This window comes from Bos taurus, chromosome 26 (genome assembly GCF_002263795.3).
Source record: "Bos taurus isolate L1 Dominette 01449 registration number 42190680 breed Hereford chromosome 26, ARS-UCD2.0, whole genome shotgun sequence".
NCBI classification, from domain to species: Eukaryota; Metazoa; Chordata; class Mammalia; order Artiodactyla; family Bovidae; genus Bos; species Bos taurus.
In genome coordinates this window covers 22121402-22134187 of record NC_037353.1, presented here as the reverse complement: position 1 = coordinate 22134187, position 12786 = coordinate 22121402, and the positions used below count along the sequence as shown (strand labels likewise).

Below are 12786 nucleotides of genomic sequence, written 5' to 3'. Positions count from 1 at the left end.
GGCTTCTTTCCTGGAAAATTTCATGGACAGAAAATACTGGTGGGCTGAAGTCCATGGGGTCGCAAAGAATTGCTGAGCATACATGCAAGAGAGATTAATATACAGAAACTCTGACAAACTAAGAACTAGCTTCAAATGTTATCCAACCAGCTGGTAATCAATCTGATTTAAAGAAAAGTCCATCACAGTGAAAAATCTGAATACTTATTTTAAAATGCAATTTCTTGTTTTTAGATATATATAGTTCTCAAGCAAATAAAAATTCCTGAATCATATCAATTCATCCAATATTATCTCTACAGTAACATTATTAAGACAAGTCATGCAGGAGATCACAATAGTTTTTTAGGAAGTTAATCTCAAAAATGAGATGTCCCCAAAGCATTCCAAGTGTTAATAGCCACAAATGTGGCTGATCCCATCTGTATTTTCAGCCTGAGCATCCAACTAGAACAGCATCTATGGTAGCCAGACTCAAAAGGTCCTGGCCCCCAGCAATTTCCTTCTCTCTGTTCCTGCATGCTACTCTTTTTGTCTACAGGGAGAGATTATTTTCCCTCCTTCTGACTCTGGGCCAGCCTTTACTGTCTCTGACCAATAACAACATTCTCAACTTCCAAACCTAGGACTTAAGAGAATTGGCTGGCTTCTATTTCTTATCTCCTGGAATGCTCCCCTTCTTAGAACCCAGACACCATGCTTTAAGGAAATCCAAAAGAAGGCCATGTGGAGAAAGGAGGACAAGAAGGCCTTACTGCTAGCTGAACTTCCAGACAGTGGCCAACGTGAGAAACTGGCCATTTTGGGCCAGCCATGAGAGACTGTGGCCATTTTGAACATTCCAGCCAACACCAAGCGAAACAGAAAATGCACCAATCAATGAAAGATTTATGTTTGTTACACAGCAAGTTAACCTTTACACTGTTTCACTTATCTATCAATAAAAAAAACTATTCTATACATCCTGAAATTATTTCATCCATGTGTCAAATTTCCCTAGTTCTAAGATCCTGAGACCAGTTTATCCTGTCCACTTAAAAATAAATTTCAAATCCATCCTTCAACTTGTCATATAAATAGATAAAATACAGAAGGATAGACAGATATAGATATAGTACAGATAGTCAAAGATAAAGTTTAAGTCTAGACCATGTGTGAATTATGGTCAAATCTGAATCGGTCTCACTGATAAGGTTTTATTATAAAAATTAATCAAATTACTACATCAATACAGTAATGAGCAAAATTCAGAAAAGAGAATATCCATTTCATGTTATTTTAAACAAAATTTTATATTTTCTTAAACTGTAGAAATCAGGGCATCCTATACAAAAATTGTCATTCACACCTCAGAATTGAGGGAAAGGATAGGACAAAATAAAGCCAAATACTATATAAAAATTTCAATATGATTAAAAGGATAGTCTTTTCCATGTGTACTGTGCATTAATTACCAGGTGCAAGCACAAATAAAATATCTTCCTATCTCAAATGACTAAGTAAACAAACATAACAGGGTAAATGGGACCAAAGGCAGGTTGTGACTTAGATTCATAAGACTGTTACTGAGGTGAAAAGCGCTTCCCTGGTGGCTCAGACGGTAAAGGATCCGCCTGCAATGCGGGAGACCTGGGTTCAATCCCTGAGTTGAGAAGATCCCCTGGAGAAGGAAATGGCAACCCACTTCAGAATTCTTGCCTGGAGAATCCCCATGGACAGAGGAGCCTGGGGGACTATAATCCATGGAGTCTCAAAGAATCGGATACAACTGAGCAACTAAGCACAGCACTGAGCTGAAAAAGAACACCAAATCTTTAACTCTCCATTCTGTTTCAGTTATTAAGGTGTCATTCTTGGTGACCCTTTTCCAGTTGGCCTTCTCGCAAACAGCAGCCATTAACAGCAGGCAAGGTCAAAAATGAAAGTAACTAAAATTGAAGAAAAATTGGTTTCTCCTTATGGAAACTGACTCAACATTTAATAATGTGTGGTGTCCCAAAAGCTTCAAACTACTCATGGCCATCTCTAGCTCTAACTTTAACTCAATCAGGAGACCATTATCAAAACAACTCACTGGTACAAAGCAGAGATCAATTGGTTGAAAATGTTCCTAGGATGAGGTCTATCAGGGAGTAAAGAAGATGATCTCATAAGGTCCCTTTATGATCTGTTAAAACCACATTATTCCATAAATCTGACATGTGTCAAGATTAGGATTGAGTCAACCTCTAAGCAGAAAAACAAAAATAAGCAGCTGTCACTTTTCTTACTTAAATCTAGAAGCTGGCTGTACATACAAAGCAACTTCGTCTCACTTCTGAAGTCCAAAACAATTTCGAAGCCTCTTAATATTTTAGAATTTCAACACTGGGCAGAAACTCAAGATCTTTCTTCAGGTCTAATAGTATTTTGTTAAAGATACACTTGAACGTTAGTTAGGCATTTTAGAAAGCACTAATACAAAATAAATAAAGTTATAGTAAATTTGACCAGACTCTTAAATTATATTCTTGTAAATGCAGCAGTTTAAACCCTAAATTCAATTAGGTTAGTGTTCATGGTTTGTTTACATTTGTTTTGGTATCTAAGGCAAGGACACAAAACAACTATCTAACAACAGAAATAAAGATTTGGAGTGACAGGTTACAATTACTTCTGAAAAAGCAAATAGACTGCAAATAATATCAATGGTCCCTATGGACACCAGTTAAGACAGAAAGAAGTCTATGCATCCCATCATTCTTTAGCTGTAACCACAAAGTCTGGTTTTACATCTGGGATATACAAATGAAGCATCAGATTAAATGCATCAAATAGCTATACAAATGTGCTAAACATACACATATCAAAAAAAGAAAAGCATGATACAAAGTTAAAGAACTAGACTCCCAAGGATTAAAACTTCAACCTAAAACTCCTAAGTAACTACTAACCCTGACATCTATTATTCTCCACTATCTGCATTCCCCCTTTTATCTCCTGAATTTCTCCAGTGATCTTATTACTTCTTATGGGTCTTTGGATGCTAATCTGCATAGCCTTTCCATTCCCAGAAAGTGATACTGCACCTGGTCTCCACATTTTACTGTCTCTACGATATTGCATTAAGCTTTGGTTTACACTATTAGATATTAATTTCGCCCCTAATCTCCTGTACCTGGATTTCCCTAACCAGTGAACCTCTTCTGTCTTCTTTCAAACTAGAGGATGTATACCCTTTCCTGATACCTGTAATTCTGGCATCTATTCAACCTTTTCCCTTTCCCAAAGACTGTCATCACAGCCCTAGATCCCCGTCCCCAGTCCTTTCCTTCCTAAGTAAGGCCTAGTTCTTCCCAGAGTTTGTCAACATTAGTTTGGCCAAGCTGGGATTGTACCCTGAAGTCAAAGGCTCTCTTTCCCATCTCACTCTACAAGACTGCAAGTCTCCCACCAGTCCTCTCTCTGCTCTACCTTAGATTCATCCGCATCCAGCCTTGCCCGTTTTTCCCACCCACCTCCCACTCCCAGTATCTTTCCTCCCACTGTCCAGCGTTCCCCTTCCCCACTACTGAATGAACCTCTTCTCCAGGGCCTCACCCGTAACCCTCACACCGGCAAGGCCCTGCCAGCGGCCTCACGGCGTCTCTCCTCCTGGCCTCCTCAGCTCTTCAGTAACTGTCCCTACGCCCCTTACTCTCCAGGGCCCCGCGCGCCCCAGAGACCCCTCCCCGATTAGGCTCCCGCTGTCACTTGGCCTCTCATCCACAAGATGGCGGAGCTGCTGCCCCCACCCCCGGGTCCTCTCCGCAACCCCTCCTACCTCCCAGAAGCTCCCGTCCCGTCCCTCCAGCCGCCCCCGCCGCCGGCCTCGGCCCAGGGTCTCGCTGCGCCCTCCTCCAACGGGCAGGCAGCCCAGGCCCGAGCCTCAGGGACGCCGCCAACGCACCGCCTCCACAGTTCCCCGGCCTGCACCTTCTCCTCACCATAAACTTGAGCGCTTTTTCCTGCAGCACCGCCTCGGCCGGGTCCATAATCGCCAGGGGCCACTGGGTCTGCACTCCGCCGGGGCCGCCCCCTTGATGCCAGGCCGCAGCCAACGCAGCGCCCGGATCCCGCCTCCTCTTCCTTTCCTCCGCCCTCTTACCTCTCAGGAACTGGCAGGGGGGGCCAGGGACGACAAGGTGTCCTTTGCGCATGAGTGTTACCCGCTGGCTCACGGGATTTGTGGTTCTGGAGCTTCCTGAAGCAAAACGTGACGCCACACCGCGAACTGCAACTCCCGCGGTTCACTGCGGTAGGGTCGCGGTGTCTCCCAAGCCAAATCCAGACAACTGACCATCAAGTAGAGACGATCAGCGTATGGGAATCGTAGTTTGCAGCCTCTAGAGCTGAGAAACGGGAGGGGCATCGGTGTCTCCGTGGTTACCGAGAGACGCCAGTGGCGACTTGCCTGGCAATTGATATCAAGATGGCGACCAGTGCCTCACCTGTAGCCCAAATACTGGAAAAAGCTGTGAGAGGACAGAGACGTTAGGGCCTCCCTAACTGTTGTTCTAGAGAACTGGACGCCCCCCAAATTCCTATGTCTGGCGTCTGAGGGACGGATTTCGACTGAGACGCTGGGCCTATGGGCACCTAGCAGTAGCTTCATGCTGAATTGCAGAGTTTCAAGGTCCTCCTAAGTCATCGCGCCACACTTCCACCTTATTCTAACCCACTATAGGTCAGGGTCTAATAGAACTCGACTCAGAAAATTCTCGGGTGTTTAGCACTCAGAAACCATCGCCGGCTACTGCTAACCCTGAGATGTTAAATGGGTACTTCCAAAAGGTCTTTAATAGTGGGATATAATGGCCATCCAGCAAATAAAGCATGTAATATTTAGTTTGGCCTTAAAGGGGACTGTACGAATTTATTTTGGAAATCAGCTTACCGTAAAATGCGAAAACACTAGGGTTGTGCTAAAGATGACAGGCTTGTACAAAATATTCTAGTTCATAAAATAGGGAAATAGCTTTTCGTTTATAGGGAAATCTTCCACTGTAAATCTTATTCATTTGTTCATTCAACAAACAGCACATATAACCGTGTGCAGATAATTGTGCCCAAGAGATGGGGATTCAGTAGTGAACACAATAGACCTGGTCTCACGGAACTTACATTTCTAGTATGTTGATACTTTGTCCTACTCATTCCTATGTCCTCAGAACTCAGCACATTACCTAATATATAATAAAGTTAATTAAAAGTTTAACTCTGGAATTTTTTTTTTTTTTAAGGGACTTCCCTGGTGGTCCAGTGGCTAAGACTCCCCACTCCCAGTGCACTGAGCCCAGTTACCATCCCTGGTCAGGGAACTAGATCCTAAATACCCCAACTAAGAGTTCACATGCTGTAACGAAGATCAAAGATTCCAGGTGCCACAACTAAGACCCAGTGCAGCCAAATAAATAAATTAAAAAAAAAAATTTAAGTTCTACTACTACTATTGCAAAATGAAGACTCAAAATTTATTCATGTGAAAACTACCTGCAACTTTTCATAGGCAGTACGTGATATGGTTGCCGTAAAAGCTGAAGTTTGAAAGTTAGGCAGCTTGAAGAGAGTAGTGTCTGGGGAATACAGTTTTATGATTTTACTCTGTTTTGAAGCCCTAAGACCACACCTGGAGCACTTTGTTCAGTTATGGGCACCGTGTTCTGTAAACATCTTATGCAGGAGCGCAGCCAAGGACAAGATAACCAAATAAATGACTACTCTGAAAAAAGAGCACTTAAGAATAACATGGCAAATAAATTCAAGTATTTTAAAGTATTGAAGTGCTAAGTGCTAAGCCGCTTCAGTCGTGTCCGACTCTGAGCGACCCCATAGACGGCAGCCCATCAGGCTCCCCTGTCCCTGGGATTCTCCAGGCAAGAACACTGGAGTGGGCTGCCATTTCCTTCTCCAATGCATGAAAGTGAAAAGTGAAAGTGAAGTCGTTCAGTCATATCCGACTCTTAGCGACCCCATGGACTGCAGCCTACCAGGCTCCTCCATCCATGGGATTTTCCAGGCAAGAGTACTGGAGTGGGGTGCCACTGCCTTCTCCGTTAAAGTATTGAAAGGCATATGTATATAGCTCTATAGGGTAAAGTAGGCCCACTGGATGGGATAATAATAGTGATGGTGGTGATGATGATAACAGCTGTCACTTAATTAGCTCTTTGTGACTAGGTATCTTATATTCATAATTTCTAATATAGGGTAACTTTGTAAAGCAGGTATTATTATCCCTAATTTACAGATGAAGTAAGTGAGACTAAGAGGAGATAAGTAACTTGATCAAGTCACCCAGCAAATTACATCAGGATTCTAACCCCATTTGCTTGACTGCAAGGCCTGTGCTATTTTCACTGAACTACACTGTAATGACACAGGACTCAGATTCATGCTTTCTAGTAATCAGAGCTGTCTTGACAGAGGAAACAGAGGCAGGATGACCATGTTGTCTGAAAATATAGAGGCAGGATTGTCTAGGAGAGTTCAGTTTGGGTGGGAGGTTAACATCCTTTACTGTAAAATTCTGTTGAGAAGTCATTTGTTTTATTTTACTTTAGGTATTAGTTACTCAGTTGTGTCTGACTCTTTTATGACCCCATGGACTGTAGCCTGCCAGGCTCCTCTGTCCATGGAATTCTCCAGCAAGAATACTGGAGTGGGCAGCCATTCCCTTCTTCAGGTGATCTTTCCAAGTCAGGGATTGAACCCCAGGTCTCTTGCATTGCAGGCAGATTCTTTACTATCTGAGCCACCAGGGAAGCCCTTGTTATCCATAGAGGAGTGTGAAAATATTGCCCAATGAGATTGTCATTCTTTTGGTTTGTACAGTTTTTGCAAAATAGATATTGTTTTGCATGTTAAATTTTAAATTCACAAATGTAATATTGTTATGTGTCTCATTGTGTTTCATACTTTCTTCACCCAGTACCTGTGGTTTTACAATCCATTTACATTGCTATGTACATCAAACATGATGCTTCTAACTGAATAGTCTAATGGTGTGTATTCCCCACATTCTACCCATTTACTCTTCCAGAAAAGACTCCAGTTCCCAGGACTTCCTTGGTGGTCCATTGGATAAAGCTCCATGCTCCTAATGCAGTGGGTCTGGGTTTGATCCCTGGTCAAGGAACTGGATCCCATATGCCACAACTAAAGAATTTACATGCTTCAGCTAAGACCCAGTGCAGCTAAATAAACAAATAAAAAGACTCCGTTCCCAATAACACTGCAATGATCAACTTCCTACATTCTTCCATGAATGAGAATGTATTTGGGAATACGCACCTAAGACCGTATTTGCTGGTTCGTAGGCTATTAAGGACACTTAACTGGGCTGCTGCTACTGCTGCTAAGTCACGTCAGTCATGTCCGACTCTGTGCGACCCCATAGACAGCAGCCCACCAGGCTCCCATCCCTGGGATTCTCCACAAAAGAATACTGGAGTGGGTTGCCATTTCCTTCTCTAATGCATGAAAGTGAAAAGTGAAAGTGAAGTCGCTCAGTCGTATCTGACTCTTTGCAACCCCATGGACTGTAGCCTACCAGGCTCCTCCATCCATGGGATTTCCCAGGCAAGAGTACTGGAGTGGGTTGCCATTGCCTTCTCCATTAATTGGGCTATGTAGAGCCAAACTGCAGTACCGAAACACCAGGACAGTGTACACCTCATCACACTACCACACTCAGGGTTACCAATCTACCAGCCCCCTTTTATTTTGCCAGTCTGTATATTTTACTTTGGGCAACCTCCAACCCATAAGGATCATGCCCTTAGTTAAACTACTCAGCGCTTCTAACCCTCTGCAGTCTGTACGTATAACACATAGCAGGACAGAGCTAGAAATATTCTACACATGTCTGTGCTTTCTGTTCATCCCATTGCCATTGCGCTCTCAACCCTAATTGCAAATAAGAGTCATTTGAGGAACTTTATAAAAAAATAATGGTGGCCAAGCTTTACCCTTAATTTAATAAGTCTGTGGACGTGGAGAGCTGACTCATTTGAAAAGACCCTGATGCTGGGAAAGATTGAGGGCGGGAGGAGAAGGGGATGACAGAAGATGAGATGGCTGGATGGCATCACCAACACAATGGACATGGGTTTGGGTGGACTCTGGGAGTTGGTGATGGACAGGGAAGCCTGGTGTGCTGCAGTTCATGGGGTCCCAAAGAGTCGGACACGACTGAGCAACTGAACTGAACTGAACTGAAGCCCTTGGCAATGGTAATTTTAGAAGGTCCCCAGGTGGTTCTGATCTGCAGCCAGATTTGAGACGGCTGCCTTGGAGTCTGGATGCTTGCTCAGTGCCTTCTTGCTGACCTCTGCTATCCAGATTCCCCTCTAAGCCTACCTTGCCTTCCAAAATCTAGAATTACTCAACAATCCCCCCCCCCCCCATCACCACCACAATCCTCTGTTTTCCAAGGTTCCTCTGTCCATGGGATTCTTCAGGCAAGAATACTAGAGTGGGTTGCCATTTCCTTCTCCAGGGGATCTTTCCCAACCAGGAATCAAACCGAGGTCTCCTGCATTGCAGGCAGATTCTTTACCAACTGAGCTACAAGGGAATCCCTAAGAACAGCCAATCAAAGCTCAAAGCTGAATGGAAGCAAAGTGATCAACTGACTAAATATCCATCAACTACTTGAATATCTGATAGGCTTAATCCTAGGTCAAGAGGTCCTGTGGAGGTGGGAAGGTTATTTATATTTCAGTTGGCAAGAAAGATACTGTTTTAGCTTGGAGCTAAATAAAGAATGTCCCCTTCCTGTCTCCACCATCATCTTACTTCCTTGTCCTCATAAAAGATCAACCGTCAGTTCTCTATTTAGGAAAGTTTGCTAACCCCACTGAGGCTATATGCTTTTGTGCCTAAATAGAAGGAATCATTAAGAGTGTGGGTTCCCTCAACAGACATGCCCACTGCCACAGGCCAAAGCCATTCTTTTCTGGATAGAGCAGTCAATCCCTTTCAGGGCAGCTCTGTGGAGTGGGGATGGGGTGGGGTGATGGTAAAGCTGCTAAAAAGAGCATTTCAGGCAAAGTTGCATTTTTTTAAATTTTTATTTATTATTTATTTTTGGCCATTCTGGGTCTTCCTTGCTGCACACAGGCTTTCTCTAGTTGCAGCAAGTAGGGGCTACTCTTTGTTGTGATGCTCCGGCTTCTGATTGCAGTGACTTTTCTTGTTATGGAGCAGGGGCTCTAGCTTCAGTAGTTGTGGCACATGAGCTCCGTAGTTTCGGCTCCCCATCTACAACACAGGCACAATAGTTGCGATACGTGGGCTTAGTTGCTCCAAACCATGTGGGATCTTCCCGGACCAGGGATCAAACCCATGTCTCCTGCACTGGCAGGCAGATTCTTTATCATTGAGCCACCAGGGAAGCCCTGGCAGGTGGATTTTTAACCACTGGACCATCAGGGAAGTCTCAAGTTGCATTTGATGATGCAGTCTGAGAACCAAAACAAGATTAGGGTGGCTTAGAAGAAGAGCAGCACCAGACAAGAGTGCAGAAGACAATAGCACGAGGCTCCGTAGGCGAGCCGTTCAGCCAACAGACACTGCCAGGTGAACCGGCTGAGATCCTTTCTAACTGGGGTCAGTGCCTGTGCCTTAGCAACTATAAAATATCTTGACTTTCACTCCAGGTTAGATGCCAGATTAAGGAATTTGGACTTTATTGTGAGGGCTGCAAGAAACTACTGAACATTTTTTTAAGCAGGGCTGCAGCATGGCCCGATTTGTAATTTTAGAAAATCTCTTGTAGCTGGAGACTGGAAAAAGAATCATGAGGTTGCTGAAATCTTCCTGGGAGGAATGATGGAGGTCTGATGATGGAGGTGATGAAAAAAGAAAGCAGATAGATTCCAGGGATGTTGAAGAGATAGAATCTGTAGGACATAATGGAGATATGTCGTGGATGATGTTAAAAGGATGTGTCAAAGATGACTTCTAGGTATCTGGTTCAGGAAACAGGATGAATGAGGAGTGCTATTTTTTGAGACAGGGAACAGAAAAGAAGGAACAACAGTTAGTGGAAAGATAATCAGTTTTTATGGTTTTTTTTCTTTTTTTAGACAGATTGCTTCAAGATACCTGTGAGACTTCTACATGGATTCAAACATCAAATAGCCAGTTGGATATTCAGAACTGACACTGGAAAGAAAGTCCTGGACTATAGATAGGGATCTTCAACATATAGGTGGCAATTGAAGGAAAGGATGAAGTCATGCAGGAAAACTGCAAGCAGTGTGAAGAATAGTAGGTCCAGGATGAAATTCTGAAGAACGTTAAGATTTACAGGATGAGCAGAAGAAGAGCCAGCAATAGGAGCCCAAGAAGTGACCAGAGAGACAGGAGGAAAACCTGGCAAGTGTGGATCATGGGGGGAGGCAGATGCCATACTGCAGTGAGCTGAAGAGGAAAGGTGAGGAAATGGAGACTGCTGAGTCTCTTCTTGCAAGATATATGGCTATCCAGGGAAGAAGAGGAGAGATAGCACTGTGGTTAGAGGTAGAAATAGGAGGGTCTAAGAAGATATAGTGAAATCCAGATGCAAGGATTAGCCTTCAGTGACAGAAATGGAGGGAGAGAGTATGGGTACAAAGGCAGGTGGGGTACAGAGCTGGAGGAGAAAGGTTGAAGAAATGTCTTTATAATGGGTGTTGGAATAGGCAACCAGCAATCTCTGCCACACAGAGAAAAGAGACTTCTTTATGCCCTTCTGGATTACGTTTATCCCCTTTCTTTCATTCATTAGCACAAACAATCAAGAAGCAGCTTTACTTAGATTCAATTACTGTTTTTCTAGACCAGTGGTTCTCAGCTGGGGGCAATTTGTCCCCAGAGGATATCTAGCAGTACAGTATCTGTGTTCCAGGCCTACATCAGGGAAATGCTGTGAAGGACACAGGATACCTCCTCCTTTTTTAAGGATATGTTCTAGAAGTCCAGTAACCATGTGACCTTGGGCAATTACTTAACCTCTTTATTCCTTACCAGCAAAATGGGGACCATAATAGTTCCTGTCTCATTGGGCTGGCCTGAGGATTCATGGAAAATCCTTAGAACATCACCTGGCATGTAGTAAGTATTCAATAAATGTTAACAATTAATAGCTCTAAATTTCATATAATTTGCATATACAATCAAGATGGGCTCAGTTTGGACCTTCTTCCTGAACAATTTAGTCTTAAAACTATTACACAGGACAGAACAAAGTTGGTGTCTATGCTGAGAGATGATCTGGCATGGGGTGTTGGAGCCCAACTGATATGGTAAGGGCTTCCATGTGGAGGAAGAAGCTAGTAGCAGTGAAGGGAGACATTGTATACACACATTCCCTAGCTCTGCCCACTGTGAGGGTCTTGGAGCAACAATGCTGCTGTGTTGTGCTTAGTTGCTCAGTCATGTCCTACTCTTTGCGACCCCATGGTCGGTAGCCCAGCAGGCTGCTCTGGTCATGGGGATTCTCCAGGCAAGAATACTGGAGTGGGTTACCATGCCCTCCTCCAGGAGATCTTCCCAACTCAGGAATCAAACCAGGGTCTCCCGAATTGGAGGTGGATTCTTTACCAACTGAGCCACCAGGGAAGCCCAAGAATACTGGAGTGTGTTGCCATGCCCTCCTCCAGGGGATCTTCCCAACCCAGGAATCGAACCAGGGTCTCCTGCATTGCAGGCAGATTCATTACTATTTGAGCTACCAGGGAAGCCCTGGAGCAGCAATACCCAATAATAGTAACTAGACTTAGCATCCAGATCTTAGCTTCTAAATACCATTCTCCACTAAAAGGAATTAGTGTTCCTTGGGGAAATAGCTAATTCCAGGGCTAGGACAAGGTAAAAACAACATGAAGCTAGAAAATTTTGTGCCAGAACACAAGGAAGTACTCAAAGAATAATGGAGATATGACTCCCGATATACTTAATGATTCGAAAAAGAAAAGAGTAACTTCACAGTGGGGAAGTCAGGCAGACATAACTTAAAGCAAGCGATCAAGGTGAACATCAAGAATTCTCTGGCCATCCAGTGGTTCAGACTCCACACTTCCAATGCAGGGGGCACAGGTTTGACCCCTGATGGGCGAACTAAGATCCTGCACAAGACATAGTATCCCCCCCCTCAAAAAAAAACCCAGTGAGCATCATCAGGAATGGGGCAAATTGTAATTGTGTGCCCCTGATAGTGATAGGGATAAAATAGGATAAATATTCAGATAGCTGTAGAAGGCTCAGTAGGAGTCTATAAATAGAGAGGGAAACCTGGGAAACTTTGGGAGACCATTGTAAATTAATCACTCAAGAAAGTTATTGGAACCTCGTGGAATGAAGCAAGCTTGTCTAACTATAGAGGGGCTTCCGTGGTGGCTCAGATGGTAAAGAATCTGCCCGAAATGCAGGAGACCTGGAAGCAATCCCTGGGTCAGGAAGGTCCTCTGGAGAAGGAAATGGCAACCCACTCCAGTATTCTTGCCTTGGAAATCCCATGGACAGAAGAGCCTACCAGGCTACAGTCCATGGGGTCACAAAAGAGTCAGACATGACTTAGCAACTAAACAACAACAGCAGCAATATGACAGTCCTCATTTGACCTCATAGAGTCAGACGTTCTCCTGCCTGATACAGAGGAAGAGCTAGTGATGTAAGCCTGATATCTACTCGAAAAAGGCAGTCTTTTCCCTTCTCCCTTTCCTTTGACTATTAAACTGTAGCCCACTTAATCCTCAAGGTAGAGCTTCCTCACCTGCCTGC

The 12786-nt window shown here is 43.9% G+C and overlaps 1 protein-coding gene across 13 annotated transcripts in view; it reads right to left on the bottom strand.

The window, feature by feature from the left end:
* The window catches only part of BTRC (beta-transducin repeat containing E3 ubiquitin protein ligase), a 175721-nt gene extending 171632 nt beyond the window's left edge, over window positions 1-4089 (bottom strand). For 7 of the 13 annotated variants that reach the window (XM_005225560.5, XM_005225561.4, XM_005225565.4 and 4 more), the window contains exon 1: window positions 3966-4089. In XM_005225560.5, the coding sequence (XP_005225617.4) occupies window positions 3966-4013 (48 nt within the window). In that variant the 5' untranslated portion in view covers window positions 4014-4089. 13 annotated transcript variants of the gene reach the window in all.
* Window positions 4090-12786: the final 8697 nt, after the last annotated feature.